Source organism: Phoenix dactylifera, unplaced genomic scaffold, assembly GCF_009389715.1.
Source record: "Phoenix dactylifera cultivar Barhee BC4 unplaced genomic scaffold, palm_55x_up_171113_PBpolish2nd_filt_p 001960F, whole genome shotgun sequence".
NCBI classification, from domain to species: domain Eukaryota; kingdom Viridiplantae; phylum Streptophyta; class Magnoliopsida; order Arecales; family Arecaceae; genus Phoenix; species Phoenix dactylifera.
The window spans coordinates 10,339-38,071 of record NW_024069243.1 but is presented as its reverse complement, the minus strand read 5'-3'; the positions used below and the strand labels follow the sequence as shown (position 1 = coordinate 38,071).

At 36.1% G+C, this 27,733-nt stretch overlaps 1 protein-coding gene across 1 annotated transcript; it reads right to left on the bottom strand.

Moving 5' to 3' along the window:
- Positions 1–2,970: 2,970 nt before the first annotated feature.
- LOC120109259 (polyadenylate-binding protein RBP47-like) lies at positions 2,971–27,378 on the bottom strand. The gene is given in 7 exon segments (XM_039123011.1): positions 2,971–3,419; positions 4,038–4,134; positions 4,259–4,389; positions 4,470–4,525; positions 10,698–11,151; positions 26,979–27,079; positions 27,082–27,378. Coding segments are annotated over 7 exon segments (1,185 nt in total). The 5' UTR covers positions 27,272–27,378; the 3' UTR covers positions 2,971–3,263.
- Positions 27,379–27,733: the final 355 nt, after the last annotated feature.

The following is a 27,733-nucleotide window of genomic DNA, read 5'->3' as shown; positions in this document are numbered from 1 at the left end:
ACTTCATCTAAGAAAGTTAATTGGAATGTATGATTGGTTTTTTTATTTAATATAAGTACCAAAGATCTTCCCTATAATAGATGTGGAAGTAAAGATATGCCCATGTGGATCCTCACAATTATTGTCACAACAAATTTATCTACAAATAATATATTGAAATCAAAGCTGGCACCTTGAGTTGGTATCATTTGAGCACCTTTTTTTTTCGCCCTCTCGTCAAATGACAACAGAATATTGGTCGGAAACAAAGACTCAAGTTGGTTAAATAAAGACATGCAACCAAGAAAGCTAGCAAAAAGTGGGCCAAACTGCTAGACACCACCTTGACTGGGTCTTTGAATTGAATCATGGCAAGTTGAATGCTCCACATATCATCAAAGTTTTCAATGATAACCCTTGTGGAAGTTCTCTCGGCCACTTAATCATTACTTGTTACTAGTGGCACGCAAGAAACTCAGGCAATTTCAGCACATTCCATCTCCCTTCACCCAACCAATACCCAGGTGCCCACTACCGAACGTGGGCCTGCATGACTTTCCCAACTTGCATGAAGTAGTGTAATTGTAGCTAACTTCCCTTTAGAAACTCTCAATGTGAGCCACACAAAGAGGCTTCGTCAAAGCTGGCCTTCCTTGTGATTCTTTCAAGCCACATTCTATCTAGTCTTTGGGGAACATTGGATAAAACTCAATGCTATCTCTTCCATCAAATATTATATCTTTTGCTATTGTCAAGAAGAGTGCAGCTCGGGCAACACCAGGATCAATGTCATATATCATTCATTTGACCATTAACTTTCTACGATCAGTAGTGCAAGACTATAATTATAGAAGACCAGGTATCATCTCATTTGACAACTAGTGGTGCTGGTGGGAGCAAATGAGTTTTATCGGCCTGAAAAGAAGACAGCTTCACCAAATACACAGACAGCAGGAAAATGATGGATGTGAGGGGCAAAAGACAAAATATTTGTTTGAAAATAAATTTGACATGCAGGACCAACCAAAAATACCTATTTCATGTGGGGGCTTGCATGAAATGATAAGCTGGACTGTCAACAAGCCCGGCTTGAGTAGACTAAGCCTAGCCCAGGCCCGACTCATTTTGTAATCATACTGAAATTAGCTTATAATTTAGTTTTGAGATGAACATATACAGTTGATGAACAGCTACTTTAAGAGATTTGATAAGAACTTAGACTTTAGTTTCTATATTTTGAGCTACATATTCTCCTTTTATCTCAAATATTGAATTTATATATATATATATATATATATATATATATATATATATATATATATATATATATATATATATATATATATATATATATATATATATATATATATATATATATATATATATATTTCAAGCTAAATTGAGTTAAGCTTGAATGAGCTAAGTTAAGCTCTAGCTCCACTTATTTGCTAATTGGACGAGTCAAATTTCGAACCAAATTTTGAGTCAAACATGAGGTGGCCCATGACCAACTCGCCATGTATGATAACCGTAGCGACCAGTTCATCCCCTCATGCTTGGTGTAAGATTCTTTTAAATTCATCAGTTTTAAGTCAGCTTGGAACTTGAGGGATAAAGATTATGATTCAAGGTATCTCTAAGCATATTACATAAAGGCTCCTATTATTGTTATGAAGACTTCTAGGTTCTTTTTATTTTGGGAGAAAAATTGGAGTTACTCCAACCAAATTTATTATGGCAAAGAACACAAAGAGGGATCCAAAAAGGAAGCCCACAAGATTAAGGGAGAGACATGTCAGTTACACAAAGGCTTCTAGAAATTTTAGCACAATCAACTTTACTAGAATTAGGGTTGTCATATTATGAGAGCTGGTGTTGTTGCTTCTAGAGCAATATTATACCCTGCCATACATTTTGATTGATGTATTATATTGAAGGACATAATAGTCAGTATCTGTGGAAGGTCCATATTTGATAGAGATATGAGTTTTTATTACTAGAGTGTTTGACCGAAAAGTAGCGAAGACTTTTGTCTTTTATCTCGAGGAATAGGTTAAGATGAAGATAAATTGTAATAGATGTTATCAAGGAAGCTTTAGCTAACATATGAACGTCGATGAAGAGAGAGGAGTTGGCTTTTGACTTTTGTGATGAGTTTTTTCTTATAAAAAACTCTATATGTGAAAGCAATCTACTGTAATTAAGTTGTAATTAAGTAATATAAAACTTATATAGTTATAACTTTTGAAGTTCTAATATCCAATACATGGATAATGAAGTTGTAATTCACTATTAATGCACGTTTAGTACTTGGCTTTATATAGACCGTACCAGTGCAATATAGATACAGCTAAGCAAAACAGGAACAGTAGCCTTAACTCTTTGCAATGCTAAACATGAAATGACAAGTCTATAAAGGGGAGTGCTCATGAAATTTTGAATGAAGATTGAAATTACATGGCAGTAAATTAAAATACTTATTTATTTTTTAATTTTCTCATTCCATGTGTTGTACCTTTTTATCATTTTCTGCCTATCCTGCATATATTGCACGTATATTGGTATAAATGGAGGAGACATTACTAATTGGCAATGGAAAGATTGACCGAGTATCCTTGGACATTATAATAACATCTATATATTCTTCAAACACTGATGGAAAGTTATAAGTTCTGTCTAATGTGAAATTATCCGATGACACTTTATTTCGTCCATCAACACTTGTTTTGTGACACTTAAATCATGATACTGTATCTGCTTTCGCAACAATTATGCCACTACGGTGGCGCATTACTCTAAAAGACTTCCAAGTATATGCCATGTTTAATAAACACTGCCCACATACACAGCAAGGAGAAACTCTGCCAATATGCTGTACAGGCTGATCCAAAACAAGCCTGAGGATCCTGATGATGCTAGACAGGGACAGCCATAACTTCATAAATTCTACCGAATCCAACAATCTAATGGAAAATTGTCCCAAAACCACCATCCAAGAACTTAATTTTATAAGTTAATTTTGTTATCGTGCATATAAAGCATCTTAAAACAACATATAAAATTGAAGCACATAATCACGGCTTAAAAAAATCTAGTTTACTTTCATCACCGAGTCAAAATTTATAAAAAAGAATGGCAAAAATCTTAGATGAAAATGGGTGACTAGGGAAGTGCTAAATCCGGATTATGTTACATTACCAGTCAACCTACTAGCTCTCCTAAAGTCATCTACCTTTTATCAGTCACTCAGTGCAATTAAGCCAGTTTTGATTGTGATATCCAAATCAGTTCACTTGTTGTTGGTTTCCATTGAAGGAATAAGCCCCATAAGCAGCAGCATACATGGTTGGGTCTGGAAACGGCGCAGCATACCCATATCCGTTGTAGAATGGTGCTCCATAGTAAAAATTGTTCCATTGATTACCATGATCACCTCTTAACTGTCAACGACAAAACAAACAGATTAGAAAAATAATAATAACAATAACAATCAAGCCTGGAATTTCATTCTCATATTTCAGCTAGAAAGTGTTATTTGGATGCCTTTTCCATTAAACACCAGAATAACATAACCAAGAAATAGAATTTCCAGTGCGAGGATGGTATTAGCAGTCATTACCTTTTAACTTTCCCTCATAATCCGCATTCTAAGACACAATCTGATTCAATATGACCTAATGTTACTTGAAAAGAAGTGGTATTAAAACAGGCAATTAGATTTCTAAAGCAAATCATCGGTCATCCCTTAGCAGGGCAACCCGAGCATCATCAAATGTTCAGTTAACTCTGTTCATCTTTTAGCAGGGCATCCATCACAAAGCCTTTTTTTTCTCTTTATGCATAAATACCTGCAGTAAATATCTCCCATGTTTATCATCCTGGGAAGGCCATACTTTATTTTGGGTCATGAACATAATCCAAGTCCACTAAAACTCTGTGAAATTAACAATAGGTGGGTGTCTATAACCTGACCTGGTTGCTTGGTTTGTGACCTAAGCTGAAAAGACACTTTAAATGGTTTAGTATTGAACGTAATATTTTAATTATACTAGATATACCTGTTTGTTTGCAGGGTTACGACCCCATGAAAGACGAACCTGCTGCTTCCCGATAACTGTTCCATTCAACGCCTGCAATGCTTCTTGAGCATTGTTTCTACCAAACACAATAAAGTGCAATACACATAAAATCCTCACAAATTTAGTGCAGCAACTAATAAAAGTTACTACAGCAAGCACTGCCTCAATCACAGTATACAATAGAGCACTTAGAACTGTACCTCTGAACAAATTGCACAAATCCACATTGTTTTCCAACTGGAATTTTCACAGAGGCAATCTCACCATACTGAGAAAAGGCTTGCCTGAGATCATCTTCACTGACATTTGGGTCCAGTCCTCCAACAAAAACCTACAAGAGGAATCATCAGAATGATGGAAAAAGTACAGATATGGACTACAGAAAGCAGCGTGGGAAAAATTTGTACTCACTGTTGTGTTAGTTGAATCTCCATCTGATTGTCCAGATGCACTATTTCCAGATCCACCTAGAATGATAATGCTAGTTCAGTTCAGAAAAAGACATCCACCACTTCCATGACTCCACGTGCAATGTAACAAGCACGTATACTTTAATGGCAGACTCAAGAATCAGTAGCAACAAAATGCCAAAGTACAAAATAAATATTTTCCTTGCATCATAGAATCTAGGGGATAAAAATTAACATTTTGCTTATTAACAAATTTCTAGCCTTCACTGTTGCTTGAACCAACATTCCAGGCTATCACATTTTCTCATGCTATAATTGGTCTAGGGTCCAAGCAAAACTAAGAAGTGGATTCTAACATAACCTGTCCTAATGATGAACAGGATAGCCTGTTTGTTCCCTCGCAATAATCCCTTCACTCTCCCTCCCAATCAGTCCAAGAAACGATCACAAATCTGAACCTTCAGAATACATGATCACCAGAATATAATCAGCATGCCCTGAGATTACTTTCAAATAGACTTTGATGACTATCCAACTTGATCCCCAAATCCTCTCATTGGAATAAGCTTCCCTTCCAGCGAAGGCACCCAAAGAGATGCCATTCAATGCTATAAAGAAAATGTTCATGTCATAACCAATAAAAAACCTAGGAATACATGGTAGTACTAGAAGATGAACCCCAATGTGTTAACCAGAATGATGTCAAATCTGTTTATCTGAACTAAAGCCAATTCAACACATCATGCAAGTATGAGGAAGAACAAACTTAAGCACCTTATATTATTCTATTACCAGAATTTCGCACATGCAAAGCATGTGAGAAAGGAAATTTCCCTAATTGGGGCACTTGAGTTGATCGATCATTGATCTATGACCATAGCGCAATCTAATAGTCCTTATAACTGGGAGTCATCGTAACTCTCCCGTGAGAAATCACAGGAAACTGTAGGTGAGATAAGACTCATGATGGCAGAAGGGCTTTATATATTTTTTACTGGCATATAATAAATATTTCTAATCCAATAAGCAAAGTTTCTCGCTAAATAGGATGCTTGGAAGTAATTTTGTTGACCGCATATTTAAAATCCTAGAAAGTAGAGATCAGCCAAGTCATATTACCTTTCCCTAACTTTTAGAGGTTGAATTCTTATTCCTTCTTGCCAACCCCCATCTTGATTCTCCAAGCATAAACATACTGGGATAGGCAAGATCACCTAACCCTCCTGCTTGATCCTGAAGCAGATGGCTTCAAGCTTTTGAGTTGGGCCTCAACTCCAAGGCTCCAAGCATTTGCATTATAACAGATAAGATAAATAATTACATATCAAGATCATGTTATGAATCAGCACCAATAGAAGAAAATCATACCCGTGTGAGCCCTGTTTCTCCACACATACGAAAATCTAGTTCCAAGAACCCTTCCTAGCTCAAGCGCCATTCCTTTCGGCAAAAAATTTTAAACTCCTAAGAAAAAAGAGGAATTTTATGAACTCACAAGTCACAACATTCACCTTCTGAAAGTTCCTTCTGAATATCGTATTCCAAACAATACCTCCATTAGCAGAAACATGTCAAAGAATTACCACACCCATCAAAAAGTTCTACCAAAATCAAACTTTCTATACTTTTCTAAAACAAGAATCTACTCCCTTACCAATTGTTCCATTCTAACTTGAAGAATTTCCATTTAGTTCATTTAATCTTGTAAATATCTAGGCCCACAATTGGCAATGATATCCCCTCCCCCAATCCAAAGAGATGGTTCTTTTCTGAATATCAGCACAACCATTTATCAAAACTTTGATATCTATCCAAATCTCAACGTCTCATTATGTGACTATAGAAGCATCTGTAACGACAGTATAGAAGTTTTTATCAACATAGCAAGCTGGAAGTCTAAAAGGGGATGAACTAATACAATCTTTCCTGGGAAAAGAAATCTATCCTTTAAAAGATCAATACCTTTTGAACTTCTTCAAACTCCATGCCCATAATGACATGGTAGAAGGTGAAATTCACAAAAAATGATGCGAGCCATGAAAATAAAACACATTAATATATTAAAACAACCTTCTTAAAACAATGAGTTCATTTCACCAACTTGTATTTGGAGATTTTGCTCTAGCAACATCAACTATGATCCGAAATCACTCTAAGGTGAATGGTAGAATAAGTAACATACTTATAGGAGATCAGTTCAAGTCTTCAAAAGAATCCATTCATGAAACTCAACCACCAAGCATATAGGCATAAAACAACCATTTAGTCCTATTACATATTTTCTTTGCCCATGCAAATGGTATCCCTTGTATCATTCTTGTTCTAGTTACCAAATGCTCTTTCACTGATAGTCTCCCTAAATCAAGCATACCCTTGCATTTGTTTTCACCATGCTCCTAAAACAATTAAGTTTTTTATGTGGAGAAAGATGGAAAAGAAAGAAAGCAACCAAGGTTCTTAGGATAACCTTGGAATTCATTCATTGCTGTGTTGGAAGTTGATTAAAATCCATCAGCATCTCCATTCCAAACTTCTCTAAGCAAATGAGCTCATGTCTGTCAGATGTCTGACACCAAAAAGAAAAAAAAAAGTGACTATCAACAGATAGTATGTTCCCACAATAATTGAATAAGGACTATTAGAAACTTTACTGCAAAAGACTGTTATGGAAATTAATATCTTTAAAATTAAATGAGATCAACATTCTCTCTTTAACCAGGGTAACATCACTATGGATTGGCATACCGGCCAATTTAAAAATAATCTAGTGCACATTAAAATGTTAAATCCAAGACTTAAAATGTTGCGTGTTCTGGGCAGGGACTAGTGATCAACACCCCCTGAGGAACAACTTGTGGGAAAATCAGCCTGAACCGACTTAACCACCCCCATACTGCTCTTATTTTTAGTCAGCCTTTGCCGACCCAAATGTCCATAGCATGATTTTTGTTTTGTCCCAAAGGTCCCATACTGCTCTAAGAAATATAATCAAGGAAAGTTACCCTTAGATATGGGATTTAGATGAATCAAATGATGCTTAAGCAACACTTTCCATTAGTAAAATCATATCATTAGGCAATATAGATTTTAAGAATTTAGCATTTGTGTTTACCTAAAGTATGATCAGGAGTACTACTAGACTTGGGAGCGGGGAAACTCCAAAACCTTCCTGAAGTCCATCGAGTACTTAACTATACCTAGACTTCATAGTGAATGACCAACTTATGGAAGTTAAAAACCAGCAAGTATTTAATAATTATGCCCTGATGGGTAAATATTGGTATTATTATATATACCTTTCTCCCAAATGCATACACTGTGTTATTACATGATGTACTTTTTTATGTAAACATATAGACAACTTCTGAAAAATAAGGATAATAGAAGAAAAAAATTATAATTAACTAGGATAATTATAAATCTCGTACATGTATGTATTTACCTAAAGGATAAGCATATACATATAAATAAAGATTTCTTGAGTTTTAAAAAGGAAAATCTATAAATTATTGTTAAGACATATATTCAGACTACAAGATCTGATAACCACTACAGAGTCAATGAGAAAATCAAGAGGCATGCTGAGATGCACAATCGCTACAAAGATCCAGACACAAATATGGATGATAAATTCTCCAATTTGCAAAGATTCTAATCCAAGAATTACTCACTACATATTGGTTTTGGATATGACAGGAACAAACAGAGGGTAGATTAAACAGAACTAAGGAGACATGGTGATGTAGGACCAATTGAGAATGCTGTACAACATGTAAGTGGACCGAGGGATGAGATCAAACAAGACTTGGGTCAAGAAATCTCATCCTGAATAAAGGGCAGAAGCAATGTTTTTTGTTTTTTTGCAATTGGAAAATTCAATAAGGTTAAAAGAAAAACTGTTTTAGGTCTTTAGATGAGATACGAGTCCAAAGAAGAAGCTTCCAAAGAAAACTTGTAAATTCGTGGTGGTCCATAGTCATCCTGTAGTGGAAATTCAGATCACACATTTTATAATTATTGATAAAAATAATAAAGTGAGATTTAGAAAAGAAAAAACAGATAATATCAATAGAGGTTTAGACAAAAAAAGTTAGATAAAAAAGAGACAGTAGAGAAGAAGACTGAGAGAGAAAAGAAAGGCCAAACCTGACATAATGTGCAATGCTCTTCTCATCGAGCCCTTATAGACTTCACATGACTACTTGTGCAACCAAACTTAGACTCTTGGAAACCAAGAACTCAATATTTATGCCCAAAACTTTCCTAAGAAAATGCAAAATTGGGATACCACATAACCCTATACAGAAAGACACATAAAACAGCCAAATATCATATATGATTTCATCACTTCTCAAACCAATTTATACCAAAAGTAGATTTCTTGCATACCAATCCTACTTCAAATAAGGCTATTACCCAGTCTGTCCTGGTAATCTGGTGTTCTGAGAAGGGCAAAATGGGGACTGATCTAACCTTTGGCATTCTTTTGAGCAAAGTGGTGCCTCAGGACTTGAACCTCGCACTATTGCACTTGTCAGCGCAAGCCTTTAATCATCGCACCAATCAATTGTACTATAAATAGTACTCTAAAACCTATACTACAAATTACCTAAACAAAAGTTCCAAAACAACAAGGAAATCTAGGATTTTATTTGCCATCATGTGGTAATTTTCATGGTAAGATTATATCTTTTAAATGTAATATGCAAATGTATCAAGTATTAAGAACTATCCATGAAAAATACAATATCAAATAATAACCTAGAAAATTTGAGAGAAAGAAATATAAGAAAAAAAACAATGTAAAAGCTCCACGACAGATGGTATTATCATACATATTAAGGCTTGATCATGCCAGAAACAGTAATGTATTCCTGAGACTAATGGCATATTTTGCTCAAGGGTACACGCCAGATAAAGCACAAGTTTGTGAAGAATAACTTGATAATGCACTATCAAGCATCTACCACAAGGAATGGAATGAGATCAACATCGAGAGCAAAGATTGTGTAATTCACGTAGTAACATGCGCGACTGCTATCTAGTAAACAATGATAGCAGTGCTATGATAAAAATACCACAACCTTAAACTTGTGTGATAAAATAATAATTATCTTTCTAAGGTCTGCATCTTATAAATGCTGCTATGTGAAGATCCACAAAATGTGTTGCATAGAAACAGTATTCACTAGCCCATATCTGCTTTATTCCACCCAGGAGGAAAGGAAAACTAGTAGAATAAAAGGCCAACCTGGAAATCACTTTGTCTATACTCTTAGATTAACCAAGATTACAATAACAAATGTCAAGTTATCCTAATTTTGATGTCCTGAGTTCACACGATAAAGCAAATTCTACAGTATCATTAATGATAAAACTCACAGCACCTGTCAAATTGCTATTATTGAGGACTACTGATTCAAAACGTATTTTTTTCACCCATTTCAAATATAAAGAGCTCTTACAATTACATGGATAGACTATTCCATGCCATGGTAAGATGCTAATTCGAATCACCTTAAATTATAAAGAAACTTCAGTAATAAATATTGCATTATAATGGGAATGACATGTTCCCCTTCCACCACCAAAGCAACACATACACTTGCCGATCAGAAGTAGCAGCATCAGGTCCTGATCCTGATGGCTGATATTAAAAAAACAATGTCATGCATACCATATTGTAGCATGTTGTCCCAAGCACAAAGTGACCCTCCCCCCAAATGGAAACTTTGTTTAAGCCAACTTATTGTGTGTTACACTATAACAAATTCTACTAGTTTTGTCAATGTCTAGTATAATTACAATACATGCAAATAAACAAAAACAACATAGAAAATAGTCGTATCTCTTAGAATGGGTAGATTTTTGCAATAAGAGGATATCAAAATGATATTAAGGAACAAATTATTAAATGAATGAACGAAAAGATCATCTTTATTAGGTCAAACATAAGAAAGTGTTTTTTTAATGTGCCAGCTACCAGATCATGCTAATAGTAAGGAAAATTGGGGATTGCAACTACTAAAACATTTAAACCTCACTTAACACTTGACACAACAGGAAACTATTATGTGATTTACATTAACATTTTAGAGTGACCTGAGTTATGGACAACATAAAATGCAAAGAACAGTTTTAATTAGCTATCAAGCAGCAGTGCTTAACTAGATAGGTGAAATCTCAAAAAATAAATGAGTGTACAAAACTAGGTATGCTTGAAACCTACCAGATGACTTTCTGGGGGTTGCAGGACCAATGCGCATGGGCCTACTAGAGCAGTATACACCATTCATTTCAGTCATGGCAAGTGTCTTCTCGTTATCATTACCAAATCTTACAAATCCATAACCCTTTGAACGGCCAGTATTTGCATCAATAACAACTTTTGCACCTTTTACAGATGGGTACTTACTAGCAAAAGTTTCTTGCAGCATTGCATCAGTAACATCAGCAGCTAGATCTCCTACAAATATCGAGTGGTCAGAAGCAACATCTGAACGCCTATCACCCATGCTAAATGATGCCCAATTTAACCTAAAAGGCTGATCAGTGTTGGGCATTATATGACCAACAAAGTTCTGAAGTACTTTTTCAGCTGCTGCACGTGTATAAAACTCTACAAAACCATATCCCTCTGACTGTCCAGTTTGTTTATTGCGGATAACTTTAATAGAGACCACCTGCAGAATGTTTAAAAGGGAGGTTACAGAAAACATGATAAGAACAAGATGTACTTCATGTAATCAACGAATGGTAAAAATCATAGCTGACAAGGTGAATGATGGGTTGGACAAGAAGATCAAGACCAATTAAGTCATTAAGTGATCACCATAAACTACTATAAGCGTCTGGCTATGAGGTGCAAGAAAGCAGCAGTATTGAGTGTAGGATAAACTATTTTCCATAATTGAAAATACCGAATATTGATGCTTGATATTGAAGACAGGGAAAGCATGACCTTTTTTTTAGCATAAGAGATAGAGGAAGAGAATGATAAGCAAGCTCTGAATTTATCAAGTTGATCTAGGAACAGGGATGGCAGTTAATTATGAGAGCAAGACTGTCTGAGTTGTTTACGTATTTGATCAATATTAGATAGTGTATTTCATCATCTGCAGGGTTCTCAAACCAGGTGCATGTTCCTTATCCAAGCACAGAAAAAAAATAAATAAACCTACACCTATAACCTAAAAAAGGTGTACTACATTAAGCACGCTTATGTATGTCTTAAAGATGATCACCAGTTTAGAAACAGAGTCTCATTACCATACAGACTCTCATTACCATACGTGCACATATTATTTTATACAGATTCCGCTTTGCATTTGAGATGCAGGGGGATTGTTTTACTTATTAGAATTGTCCTTGTTTTAGTCCGAGTTCCATCAGGTGCAATTTGGCTTCTTCTTTTTTTTAATTTGGGTTAAATTTTGTGATTATTATTTGGGATAGTTTTAAAGTCATACTTTGGGCAGGAACGTTGGGCATCATTAGTGTCAAACCATTATCCTATGGATATAGGCTGGGTGAGGTAAGTTTCGAAAGTCACCAGGATTTAGTTTAAGAATTCTAAGCATGCTTGCACATGAGAGGAGTTGGGAATCCAAATTTGTAATTTCAAAGAAAGGTCTTTTATGAACAGCTAGACTCTCCCACTCTTTTTATTAAAAAAAAGGTTGGTGATCTCTTGAATTATTATGAGCAAGATATAATAAAGTTTTCTACCCTAAGATTTAGGACCACAAACCCTGAAAATAATCCTCACTCCATATGCTTCCTGCCTCTTTTAGTTTTTATATCAAATCAATCATCAAAACTCCTCTATTCCACTGCATAAATTCAATCTTATAGACACTAAAGCATTCCTTTCACCTTAAATTCTATCATACTCCTTCCTGCTTATACTCCTTTATCCTAGTAGGCCTTAAAGATCATATATTCCTATTTTAGTTTCCATTTTTAACTTCTATATACATATCTATCCCATTGCGCATCTGAGGATAGCAGAACAAACCTTCCATTGAAATTGTATAAAGAAATTCTCATAAATTCCGAAATTTGGAATAGGCATAAAAAGTCATCCCGATGCACAAGAGCCTGATCTTTATGCACTAAACATATACCAGACAAACCCCAAATCCTTTATTGAGGTTCAGATTTTCCAGTCTCTTCAGACAGCACCTACTTTACTCCAATATTAATGCCCAGAAGGACAAAAACATTCAAAGTGTCTGACACTATTATAGCAGTAGGTTATTGATACATAACAGTGCATGCCACTGTATCTTGTACATTGGCCTGCAACATTGTGCATTAGCTTGTACTAGTGCAGATTGCTGACAGTATGCAAGGTATAATATAATATGCCAATATTTAATTTCTCATGCCATTGCCTGACCACTCCTGGCAGCCTTGTTTCTGTTAAGGACCACAAATAAATCTTTCCCATTATTTTTCCTTTTTCCATGTAGATTTTTAAGGGCCTAATTGAGGATTTAACATAACAATAAAACAAACTGTATATTCTACGTCATATCAAGTGTAGAAATCAAGGTAGATCATAGTATATGAGCTTCTAATAGCATTGCAAGTTCACAGCTTCATATGGTATAAGCAAAGGTTCGCCATCTCAGTATCGGATCCTATACTAGTATAACACAAGTACAGTATCAACACACTCAATACGAGAATCGGTTTGGCATACAAGACTCAATATGCCCCCTGTATCATGGTCTACCGAACCGCCCGTTTCCATGTCGGGTCGGCTTCATCCGGTTCCGGCGTACCGAGCCGACCTGGCACGGAACCGAGTCAATGCGGTTGTGGGAGTCGAAGCCGACCTCAAACTGGTCGGAACCGGCCCTGAATCGCACAAAACCAATCCAAACCGGTCCTAAGCCTTCTCAGACCTTCACTCAAATTTTCTTCACCCCCCCCCCTCGGAAAAAAAAAAAACACGACGATTCAAGACACTCAAGGAGGATCTAGCCCAAAATAAGATATGCTTTTCCTCCCCTATCTCATTTCCTCCTCTTTTTTTCAACACTAAACAATGCCTCAAAATTTCCAAAATAAGGAGAGATCATGTAAAGAGTTTCGATTTTGGCAAGATTTCATAATATGTTGTAGATATATGGATGATCTACACAAACCACTTAAATTTTTAATTGTCAGATTATATATAATTTTTTAAATTAAAAATATATATTTCAATTAAAAAATTTTAAAAAAAATAAAACTCAAAAAATGACTGTAAAATTAGAAGCTTATTTAGAAGAATGCAAACTAATCTCTAGCTAAATTTGGTGTTATTTATTCAAGTTTTAACGCGATCATGCATACATTAGCCCGGACCTAAATTAAAAAAAAGAAATAAATAGTCTTTGATACATGCCCACGGACTTCGAAATATAAATGTAGAATCTATGGTAGGGTTCTACTATGGAGCTGAGCTCAAATTAATTTTCTAAAATATTTATATTTAAAAAAATAATTAAAATATATAATTAATACAAAAATTTATAAAAAAATTAGTAGTACACATTACATATTTCAAAAGTAATTTCTGAAGTAAAAAATATATTTTTCTAAATTTATGATATTTAAATATATTTTAAATTTAAAAATCATTAAAAAATATAAATAAATCAAAAATATTTATTAGATAAGTCAAATATATTTTCTGAGATAGAAAATATTTTTTCATTATAACAAAATTTTGTTATTTTTAAATAATTAATAAACTGGCGTACCTGATAAACCTGCAGGAATAAAACCATCGAGAAAAAAGAACTTGGAGCGTGACATTGATTGAGATCATGGGCAAATGCTCTCGGGTTGTCTCCACTAAAGGTATAACTGATGCAACACCAAGAAAAAAGCAACTAGATTGAAGCGGCACCTAGTTAATGGTTATCTTGATATATCTATGTGCCGAAAATGCCCATAAGAGGTCTGACAGCTAATGAAGAAGCATTCCCTGATTTCAAAACAACGAAGGAAAGAATTTCTAAGAAGAAAATAAAGGTGAACTACTAAGCAGTAGAGGCACCTTTCTATCACTCCAGAGTAAGAGGCATCCGCTCCAGATGATGAGGAGGCATAGATCCAAGCTGCCATTTAGGCAAGCCCGAATGATCAATGATAGCAGGATAAGGTGACTAGGTATAAGGCTCGATTTAGGCCCTCACATTACGAGTCAGGCTCCGATTCTGTGACCAGCAGCACAGATCCAAAGTTTAGGAAGGCCTCCTTAGTTAAGGAGGCTGTCAGTAGAGGCGGTGGTTGTATTGCATCTATACTGAAAGTTTTTGGTGGCAGAAAAAAAAATCCTCCAAAAAAATTCTATTAGGAGCCACCAACCATGATTTAGATCCCTATGTCTTTCCCAGCAATGATTCAAAGCAGCAGAGGGTTGACACAATACTAAAGAAGGATAAGAAGAATATGTGGGAGCTATTGGATTCTGATACCACTTTAGCCACATCCCAGCGAATGCAACAGACAACACATACTATAGGTCTATTATTTCCTCCATATAAACTGTCGATCCCGAAGAACATCTATGGTAAGCTTCTTGATAATAATAAGAATAAGCTAAAGAAGTAGATTTTCTCATACAAGAGCAAGTGAACCACATATAGACTGATGGTGATGTGTGATAGTTCAACCGGTCCTACCAGGCGAAGCATCATCAACTTCTTGACATACTGTGATAAAAGACTTTCTTTAAGAAGCCGGTTGATTCTTCCAATCAGGTGCATGATGCCATGTACATCCTCAGATTGATGAAGAAAGTGATTCATCAGGTAGAAGAGAAGAATATCGTACAGGTCATCACTGATCATGGGCCGCAATATAAGGTCATTGGGGAGATATTGAGGAAAGATATGGGCTGCAAACCATCACGATATATATTTATAACCATACATAGATCCTATCACTGATAAGGAGGTATGCAGGAGAAAAGATATTGAGACCAAGTGTGACACGATTTGCTACTAACTATGTTGCACTTAATAGCCTCATTGAGAGGAAAAGAGATGCTTGTCTGTATCGAGTGGCAAAAAAATAGATTTGCGATGGCTGACATTGAGAGAAGCATTGTGGAGGACTTGGTGACGAGACAGACATTCTGGCAATGGGTCGAAAAAATAGTGAAGGCTATCAAGCCATTACACGAAGTGCTTCAAGCCTGGATAGCAGAAGATATCCCTAGATGGTCTTCTTGTATCATATGATGGAGAGGACAAACAATTAGATTAGGAAGACAGACTCGACGCATGCCTAGAAGTACATCGACATCATTAAGCGATAGTGGGACTACCAGATGGGTAAAGCGTTGCATCAACCAAGCAAAAATATTAAAATTTGGATTGCTCCTATACTTATACAATTTTACTAAAATAATTACGAGATCTATCTGCAGCTTACTACCTAAATCCGAAGTTCCAGTACATCGTACATGAAATCGATATGGATGACAAACATCTCTGCGTAATATGATTTACAAGATGGAGCCTAATCCAGAAGTCATAGCCTTATATTTAGAAGAGATTAATTAACTTAAGTAACATGCGTAAGTTAACTCGTATCTTCAATGATTAATATATTACAAGGTTCTTTTTCACAGATGAAAATATTTAGGAAGTCTCAGCAGCTATCGTAAGTAAGAAAAGTATGAATCTAAATATATTACATATTAACGATAACTATTATCTGGCGTTAGATGGTTACTAATATGATACTATCTTATATGTAATTATTATCAATATTTTTGCAGCTGAATAGAGGATTCATTTTGGTTTGTCCGCAAGAAATCTTAAACGGCTAGCTATCTGAATCCTCTCCCAAATGGTCTCTTCAAGTGGCTATGAGCACAACTGGTCCACCTTCACCCTCATCTACAGCAAACAAAGAAACCATTTGACATGAAAGCACCTCAATGACCTTGTATATGTTCACCAAAATCTGAGGTTGAGGCTGAAGTTCATTCAGAAGGAAGTGGAGCTAAAATCTATGAATCCGATTCATAATGCTTTCGTTAACGATGATAATGATCCTATGATCTGATAGCTTGTGAGCCAGCAGCAAGAGGCAGAGCTTGATGAGCCAAAATTGCCTCCACGATCGGCCAATTTCGTAGGCAACAAAGCTAAGGTCGATGCAGGGCAATGGGTAAATTACAATATTTTATGCATCCTTCCAGTTAATCAGCCACAACCACAAGGGTCACCGGAAAGCCGATCATCACATAACTCCTTGTCTGAGACATCCTCTCAGAGATATGATCGAGAGTTGCTTAGACGAGGCCACCATTCTACCAAGTCGACTCAGTCAGGAGAGCGACATCCATCCCCCCAACGTAGCCAGGGAAAAAGGGGCACGAAGAATAAGCAGTTAGCTGCTCAGTGCAACAAAAAAGCAAAAAAAAATAAAAGGCAGTTGCAGCCCCGATAAAAAAGTGCGGAGTCAATTCACTCAAATTCAAAGACCAAGAGCAGCGGCGATGACAATTCTGGTAGTCATAGATATGTTGGCCAGAGAAAAAGTGGATATGAGACCACCATTTATGAGACAGTCGCAGGATGGTCTTTGATTCATCGGTGAGTCTCACTTTACACATGTTATATATGATAAAGACCTCAGTGCACGATCTGATAAAGCCCACAAAGATACGATTGTATATAAGAGATAAACTTCTTGAAGTTATTCAGAAGGATACGATGCAACTGCAGATGACTTCGCACGTAGAATAGAATTTATAGACATATCGGATTCCGAGTTGTATACTGAATTCTATTATCCATAGCCACAAGCAGCTTCCGACCCATACGGATACATATATTTAAATTATGCATCTGAAGCATCGTCTTCCGGTGGCTACTATCCTACGCAGTCCGGAGCATCTTACGAGTTGAATTTTTCTGTCGGCATATTTGGATGGCCCCTCCACACTAGTATTATCAACCAGAGGACACCTCTCAAAGCCAGTGCTTCAATGAGAGATCCGAGAATGGTTGAACCCACAGCACGTTCCTTATGGAATGAGCGTACGTTGCCGCTTGATTAGAGGAATATGTTGATGTGCCTCTTAATTATGCTAACGATCTAAATTTTTACAAGAGGCATCGCCACTCGACAAGATTTTAAATAGCAGTATGTATGTTGCATTTTAAATATATGTAATTGATTGTATCATTTTATATTTTGTATCTCACTAATTGATTTTAAGATATTGCATACTACTTCTTGTAGCATGCAATATTTCACTAATTATTTTATATTTTGCATCACTCAAAAGCATCAAAATGAATCATTTAGGTTATATCGAGATCATAAAAACATCAAAAAAAAAATCAAGAAACATTAAATTATACTTAAAAATCATAAAAAAAGTTAAAAGAATTGATTACCAATAAATTAAATCAAAAAAACATTGGAAAAAAATGGCGTGCCAGTTTCGGTATGGTACTGAACCGGTACGATACCGAACCGAACCAGCCACCGATTAGTACGAGTCATGGTACTGGTTTGGCGGATCTTGCCCTGTATTGAGTCTCGGTTCAATACTAGTAAGATACGATACACTGGTCTGGGGCGGTACACACCAGTATAGCAAACCTTGGTACAAGCAATACTTGTACAAAATATAAAGCATGCGATCATTTCAAAAGTTCAGAATATATCCTTGGATTTTTTTTTAATCGACTTGTCTATAATAGTTGTGTACAAGCCACCCACAGATTTGATAGCATATGAGCTTCCAGAGTACCAAGAACACATGTCTAACATCTAAAATGTATAGATGCAAATGAATGTGAGCTATGTTTGTAACTTCAAATGTGCACATATACATGTTAGAAAAAATAGAATAAATATTTAGGATGATGTATGATGCTATTTCTCAATAGATTACTTATGAATTATGAAATAGAAAGACAAATGCAATCTCTATATATTACTGAAATTTTTTTTAGACTAGTGTTGTGAATTTTTTTAGGAAGTGTAAAACTGATATTTAAATCTGATCTACAACGATCTAATGCAAATTGAAATTCGATTTGAAAAAGAAAAGGAAACAAAGAAAAGAGTTGTCTTTGAGCCCATAATCAAAGTAAGGAAGATAATGCATTGTGACAAAAGAAACTAAAACTTCTATTCACAACATACAATCAAGAAATTAATATAAAAAATAATGAACTGTGAAAGGTTTTGTGGCCAATCAACATGATCATATCCATCCCTAATTAAGAAAAAGATCCTGATCTATCTAAATATTATTAAAAGAAAGATCTAAGTGCACTCACAAGGACGTGGGGCTCATTACCCAACAGAAATAATAAGTTAATTGAAAAAAAGAAATATAAGATTTCGCCTGCTTAGATAAAACCATAGGCCTTAACTTTAAGCCTTAAGCAACCAAATTGACCCACAAAGACTTCCCAAGAAATAATGTTGATATAATTTTGAAAATATAGAAAAAAGCAAAATTATAAGCTTTTCGCTCCACCGACAATCCAGTTATATTATGAAGCTTATTTCTTTTCTTTTGTTATGGATAAAGGTGAAGATTTTCTTGGATCTTGATTTTAAGCTATTTAGGAAGTTCAATATTTCATGATGATTACACACCAGCATCCCTTCAAAAGGGTAAACATTATTTATGGCTCTCCGATGGATAGATGTAGTCCACTCCCAATTTTCAACATGATGATAAATTCCTATTTTATAAAGACAACATTAAAATTAAATTTTAATCTCATTATTCTCTATCAATTTAGTGACTTGTTTAAGAATGTAATCTTCTATGGCCTCCTTGATTACAATTACAATATAAAATAAATCAATGGGGGCGGTTGCTTACCTTATGATATATATTGTAACGAAATTGTTGATCACTTTGCAACAAAGTTTGGTAACCCAAGAGGAACACATAATTTGGTGATGTAGTTTTTCAGATTGATTTATTGCAGGAAATAATGGGACACAATAAGATATTGATACTGTAAATTCATAGCATAAGTGTGGAGTGATTGATAATACCCCAATTTGATTTTGATGAGACCAAAGCATTTGAGTATATTTTATGTTATACTAATGAATTCAATCCAGTATATCAGGCAAAATTTGTAAGAATCCTCTTTTGAGTGCATGTGGAAATCAGCTTAAGTCAAAGGCTGAAACTCGAGTCGACTCCGGAGGATTTCGAGTCGACTCCAAGTGTTTCAGACGTTCTGGCACAGGCTCGAGTCGACTCCGGCACACTGCGAGTCGACTCCGACTGAGAACAGACAGCAGGACAGAAAGATGAATCTCAGACCCTATCACCGAGTCGACTCCTGAAGAATTCGAGTCGACTCCGATGATTGCCGAGTCGACCCCCGATAGTTCCGAGTCGACTCCAAGGAGTAACAGACAGAGAGACAGAGAAGTGGTTTCTGAATCCTGTTACCGAGTCGACTCCAGAAGAATTCGAGTCGACTCCAACGGTTGGGGAGTCGACTCCTAAACAAGCAAGAGTCGACTCTCAGAGGAAAGCAAGACTAAAAGACAGAGAACCAATTTCGGGCTCTGAGAGCCGAGTCGACTCCAAGACGATCCGAGTCGATTCCGAGGCAGTTCAACTCCAAAGACAGAAGACCAGTTTTTCGGTCTCTGAGAGCCGGGTCGACTCCAAGAAAATCCGAGTCGACTCGAGGGAGTAAACCTGACAGAAAGATCTCTGGAATCCTGAGAACGAGTCGTCTCCAGAGGGCCGAGTCATCTCTGGATACTGGCGAGTCGACTCCAAGTTTGGCCGAGTCGACTCCAGAACGGGACAGCACTTTAATTCAAATCTTGAACAGTGGGCGAGTCGTCTCCAGTAAAGCATAAGTCGACTCCAACAACAGCCGAGTCGACTCCAAATCGAACAAGTCGACTCTGATCCCAACGGACACTTTGTCAGGAGTTGCAGATTGTGCAGAACGGCTCTAAAGTTGTGTCTAACGGCTAGTTTTCAAAGGGGACTGTTTAAATAGCCAGAGTAAACAGTAATAGACATCAAGAGAGAGATTCCATTCAAAGCAAAAGTGATTTCCACCTACCAAAGTCTCTCAAAAGTAAATACAAGAGAAAGAAGAAAGAAGTGCATTCAACTCCATCCTACGAACTCTTTCCTCGCATTCAAGGCTCCCCATCTGACAGCAAATCTTCAACACACTCCAAGAGGAGTCTCAGAGTTCGAGAAGCCCCTTCTTCCCTTTCCAAAAACTGTTTGAGGGCTTCTAATTCTATTCTATTCATATTTGTCATATTTGCTTTTTAAGAAGCTATCCTTGTACTCTTTCCAAACTGTTTCTCTTACTTGATTCAATCAGGGAATTGAATCAAGCGTGTTAAGGTTAGTTGGTGAGCCGAGGGTAAAACCAACGATGTAAGGGTTCGATTGTGATCCCGGAAAAACAATCAGGTGGTTTTAGTCAGTGAGCCTGGAAAAACCGACCGAGTTCGTTGTGATCTCGTAAAACAACAAGTTGGGTTGTGAACTTGTAAAACAACCGGCTGTAATCCGAGGGATTATAGTGAACTCCCAAGTGAAGCTTGGTAAGTGGACGTAAGAGCAAGGGTTAGCTCCGAACCACTATAAAAACACTTGTGTTTGTGATTGATTCATTGTCTCTCCCATCCCCTTCATTCACTACATCTAGTAAACTAATTAATCCGCTTGTAATAAAGTTTAATTAGTTACTCATTAAGTTTTTATTTGTAATAGTTACTTAAAACCCAATTCACCCCCCCCCCCCCTCTTGGGTTGTCTTCTTGGGCAACAATAAGTTTAGTTGCAATCCTCAAGCTAACATGCCATGGAGAAGACTTAATGATCAACTAGCATCTGTAGTGTTGTTGCACACTTGTTGTGGACTTGCGAGGACAAATTGGGTACAGAAAAGGCAAACAAATTGGGTTCTAAAGATGAGATGAATAGGGTTTGATAGATACATTTATTGCACGTGAGAGTATAAAAGGACATTATAGGAGGTGTGCACAAGAGTCTAGGCTTCGCTGATTAATTCTATGGGGAAGCATATATAGATAATAGTTACTCAAATTTCTATGATTGCTAGATTTTAATGCTCTGGTGAAGTATTGGTTGACAGTATTTTGGAGCGGATGAAGCTGAGGAAGTCCAAAACACCACAATCTGCAATTGCTAAAGTTAAATTCAATTGGTTTAGGAAGGTACTAGGTTTTGGAGATTGCAACCTACTAAATAACAGAAGTGGCCCTCTTGTCCACCCACTATTTTTCTCTTTGAATTTATAATAAAACTTTTATGCTAGTAACTATTGAAACTAGATGTAGAGATCAAAACACCTACAAGAATTCAGTATTAAGAAACATCTATAGTTAGATAAAATCCAGTATGATGTATTAAATTTAACAAGAAATTTCCCTTGGAACATAAAATTATTATCCATAGAAAAAATAAATAATGACACAAGGACATGTGATGCAAATAGTTATGTCAAGTCATCCAAAAGATTCTTATAAACTCTGAGATATCCAACATGGAAACATTACCATACAATATACGTGTATATTTACATATGCATGGATGTGCAAATATAAGTATAGTAATATATCATATAGCCAGTTAGATTTGATGCAAACTGATAGAAGTAAGATGTTTTAGGAACTTATTTAATTCTTTTAAGTAAATTTGGATTTATTGAAGTATAGAGATTTAGCATGATGACAGTCATAGTTACTTGGGATTCCTTGTATAATTTTAACTATCACAGATTTCTGTTTCAAGTGAAACGATAGTATAAAGAGTTTCTGTTTCGTATCAGGTTAGCTATGTTTAGATCTCTCTCTATATAGATAGGTATCTCCGTGGATAGAGATAAAGATAGGGATCCCCATATCAAAATTGATTTAGAAAATATAATTGTTACACTGAGTTGGGGAAGCCTCCTGTTCTTCCTACCCCGTTGAAAAAGAGACAACTCCCTGCTCCTCTTCTTCGTATGAAATAGTAGTGCCTACCTTTCATTTCGTCGAATAACTTCATTAAGATTGTCACCATTGTCACATTTGGGGTCTTCAAATATGCATGTAAAAGAGGTACGGACACAAAGTTTTTTAGAATTACCAATGTTTTTTTGCCATGGATGGGTTCCCCATAAAATCTTCTTGTGACTTTTCCTCCTTTTCCTTTTCTGATTTATCCTTATTTTCCTTTCCCTTCTACCATTCTTCTTTGCTCTTTCTTTACCTTCTTTTTTTCTTGCTTTTGTTCATTTACTTCTTTTCTTCCTTGCCAAGTGGCAAGAGTTAATACCATCCAAGCAAGCACTTGGTTATCCGTTTATTAGTTCCTAGTTAACCCTAAATTAAATCATAGATAGCAGCAAGAGAAATATGCAGTTTTGAACAGTACTAAACTACAGATTTTAATGTGTTAGATACTTCAGGGTACAAATTTAAAGGCTATATTTTAGGTTGACAGTTTCTGAGCGGCAACTGCAGATTTTATATTATGGTACAGTAAACCAGCAAAAATAAAAGTTATGGGCAGATTACCTAAGGGAAGAAATAATAACGCACAAGACTTTTAACCCAAAGATAAATCAGACATCAATATTTAGTAATTTAGTACTAAGATCATATAAGTGATTAGATACAGCAGAGAGAAATAAAATTACGACAAACAAAATGTGAAATAAAAATGTCAAGAGAGTATGTATATGTGTGTGTATATATATACATGTATGTATGTATGTTTGTATATATGTATATATATATATATGACAGGAGAAATATTAGAGATAAAGGGAAGAAAGACACGAGAGAGAAAACGACCAAGCAGATTTGGTTGGCTTGGTGGAAACCAAAGTTGGGAATGGAAGGCAGCAAGAATGACCAGATGCTTGGGAAAGGATTGTAAAGCCAGTACTATGCTAGGAACAGCAGAATCCAAACAAAAAAAAACCTTCACTTCTTTTCAGTTAGTAACTCATGGACATTCATTACTAGGTTAATTATAGGGCTTTTAGAAAGATTAGTTTTATGGCCCCAAAGCATGGTCAGGTGAGTCCTTTAGGCAAAAAACAAAATCTAAGCTTATCTAGTCTACATTTAACTAGTCACATATTCTTTTAGAATCTGACTCCTGATATGGATATTAAGAGGAAAGAAATCCTCACCAAGTAACTTTTCATTATTTAAAATGCTGTAGCATGAACAGTGCTGGTGAAAGAAAACATTTCAAAAACAAAGGCTTGTAAAACAAAACAGATCTTCCTAAAATCCAATAGGAACTTGAGGTTTAAGTAAAACGCCCTTATCATTCAACAAATCTGGACTGTTGACGCTCTTGGATACTCCAATGAGGCAGAAGTCATCAACTAGCTATTTCAGATGTCTCTTCAAATTAATTGTGATGGAGAAGGCATCAATTCAGATCATAAATCTTATTTTCATCTATTAAACACTCTTGAAGTACTTGGATGTCTGTTCAAAATTGTCAAGAAGCAATTATTTCTTTAACAATATATGATTGAGCCATTAAATAGTAAAATAGAAGGGGGAAAAGCTATTTTATAAATAATAGTACTAAGGGACCTAGCAAATCCATAATTTGGATTATGGGGTCTAATTCTTTTGTAACACTGTTATATTTTGAACCTTTGAATGCACCAATTCAAGGACATGCTCCATCAACATTCCAGAAAGCTAACCATAGGGCCAGGAAATCATATAGATTCATGCAATGCATGATATCAGCCCTTGACCACATATAACTGATTGGTATCAAGGCATTCAAAACTTAACTGCCTTGTAGTATATAAACTGGAATTTGAATATTTCAATGAGGTCTATGCTGCATTGCTAGCAGTTCACTGCCAGCATTTATTTGGACAAGACGCTTTCTGCAAATCTAATTAATATGTTTTGTTGCATACAACTATATATCTCCATGTGAATAAATGTATTAACCTATAGCAAATTAAATAATTAAAGATTAACTGTTAGTACATTTCTTATTAAAATATAACAGTGAACAATATCGCATTGAACTATGACATTAAAATGAAGATGGTGACATAGTGACATAATTAAACAACAATGATACATGTTTCATGGAAGACATGGAACATCAATATCAATCTGTATGCATCCTCAACCATCCATGTCTCATTACTATAGTGGACCTAAGCGGGTTTCCCCTCCAAAGCAGATGTGAAAGAGAACTCAAATCAAAAGCAAGGATGGCAAAGACATCTAAAAAAAAAATAGAATGTGAATATTTATACAAAATACATAAAAAAAAGTTACAAATTATCAGTTGGTTGCAACATTTATAAGAAATATATGGTAAAGGATCTAGTAAATTATAAAATAATAGATAATGCAATTATTGATTAAAGACAGACTTTGACACAAATTGTAAAAATACAGCATGATTGAAAAGGACGATGAAGGAAGCAAGAGGATGGTTTTTTAGCAGGTCTAGGACCTTAGTTATAGACAAGAATGTTTCTTATAATTTTTTTTTTGCTAATTCTTGTACAGGAAAGGTAACAAAAAGTAAAGGAATGCATCAGATTCTTCAAAACTTTGATTCATGAAACAATGGACTTAGTTTACATAATACAAGGCTATATTTTAATGAACTACAAGAATTCAACAATCAATAGCATTGGTATGGTCTATACTTATCCAATGCATGTATCCTGACATGGTAGCAAAATACCCATCCTGCATTATTACAACTCAGCTTCAAAATTTCTTAGACTTCATAGAGATATAACTAAAAAACAAAGAATGAGTTTCTATAGTAGCTTAAATGCATATGCACTTGGAATTATAATGAACAGGTAAGTGAAGCTTCAAAGCCTCTCGATATGCTAAAGAGTGCATTAAGCCTACTCAATCTAGAATTGCGAAACATGTTGTTTTGTGCTTTAAATATTGAAGCAAGCACTATCCATCAAGATCAAATCACATGTACATAGAAGTTAGGATAACAACCTCTATTCACACAGCATTATTTCATTAAATTACATGAAACTATCATATCTTGTCTGTATTTTTCAGTCAAAAGTCAGAAGTGATTGAAAACTCAAAACCAAGGCAATATATTAAATTTAACAAAGGATTCAGATGACTTATTTAACTAATAAATCAATGAGTGTAGAGACTTAAAGGCACAACAAAGTGATGGTATCGGTACCCCATCTAACGCAGCAACCATCTTTCTTCAAGAAAATCAGTATCCTATAAAGAATAAAAAAATTAAATCTAATGTAGGTTGACTAATATGTTGAATAATGAAGTAAGAACTACAAGATATATAGGCATAAGAATCAAACAGTGAATAGAACGAATCTTAGATTGTCTTAGGTATTCGTTTTAACTGCAGTTGAGTTATCACTGATGTTACCTTCTGCATAATTCTGTAACAAGTAAACAAGCCACAAAAGATTGAGGCATAACAATGGCAGGATGCAATGAAAAGGTGGAGAGAACATGTGAAAGGAAAATACCTTATAGAGCAAATTGGACTCTACAGAGCATGCAAAGGATATATATATATACACTTAGAGATCACTAATTTGGTCATGGGCCATATAACGCGTAAATATTACAGTAGCTTAGATTGGTTTGAATTTAACCCACTAGACAACTCTATCATGTACAATGGCATAAGACAACATGACTTTTAAGAAAGATATAAGGCCAAGTGGTGGCAGGCACAAGTCTCAGCTCAACTTAGATCAATTTGAACTTCAAACAATTTTAGAAGTCTAATGAATACAACTGTATAAAAGAAATAAAAAGAAAAAGAAAACTGAAAGCAATTATAAACATGATTTTAATTTCAATAGACTGGACGAAGATAGACGCAACAAGGAAAAAGGGCTAATCATTATTCCACAATTTATCACATCATCAGCCCATATCTAAGAAAAGAGTTCAAACTGATGAAATAATAAGAGCTCTAATACAAACTAAATGCAGAGACGCACTTTCTTGCCACCAATCTTTCACCACAACAGCCAGTTAGCGGTCAAAATCCTGTCTAAATTTCAATTGTACTATAGTCATTGTATCCCATATATGTCTTATGCATTCTAAACCCGACTTTCCGATGGTTTACTTATAAAAAGGGCCACTTTTACATTCCCAATTTGCATCTTTTCATAAAATATGAATAAAGATTTAATTTTTTTAGATCTACAATCGATAATCTTGCAAATTAAACAAACACTCACCAACATTTTTTAAGATCTGTATTCCTCAACTAACAATTTTAAAGCAAACTCTTAAACAAGCGTCTTACAAGATTTTAAACAACTACAATCCTTTCTTTACGAAATCCTTAGTTCTATTCAGGTTGATATTAAAAAACAAAAACATATTTTTTCTCTATTCCACTCATTGAGCGCAAATCTCGATAAGATCTAAGCAAAGGCATATCGAGAAAAAAAGAAAGGAAGGGAAGGGAAACCCTAACCTCGCCGGTGTGGCCGAAGCAGCTGTGGAGGTAGTTCTCTTCCATCCAGTAGTGCAGGTCCCCCACCCAGATCGTCTTGTTCTCCTCCCCCCCGCCGCCCCGGCCTGGTGCTGGTGGTGCTGCGGCGGAGGCGGCTGGTGGTACGACAAAAAGTGCTGCGAGTACTGCGGAGGCGGTGGCGGCGGCACCGCCGCCACCATCTGATGCGGCATCACCATGGCCGCCGCCGGCGGGTACTGCATCGCCACCCATTGCTGCTGCTGGGAATCAGCGCCTCCTGCCGCCTGCTGCATCGTCGCTGCTGTTTCGCCGCAGGGATTCGTCGCCGGAGGAAAGGCGTGGCGAAGAGGCGAGAACTCGGCCGAGGGGCGAGAGAGAGAGAGGGACGAGGGTTATGGGCAGGGGTGGGGATATATGAGGGGCGGCTTCCAGACGAGGAGGGATATGGGCCGTTGGATCGAGATGGTGGAACAGTTCTTGACCGTGGATGAGAGCTCGAGGGTGGAAGCATGAGGTTGACCGAATCCACGTTGATGTCGGCCTCCTCTTGGGCTCGGCTCTCTCCGGGTTACGCGTCGTCCCACCTGTTCCGACTTAAATTAATTAAAAATATATTATATGAAATGGAAGATAATTAATTGGGGATTGGAGAGCTGGGCCGGCCTGTACTTGACTGGGCCTTTCAAGCCTAGGTAACATTAGTTCATTACTGAAGGTTCTTTTGATTAGGTATTTGCCGGAAACTAGATTAAAAG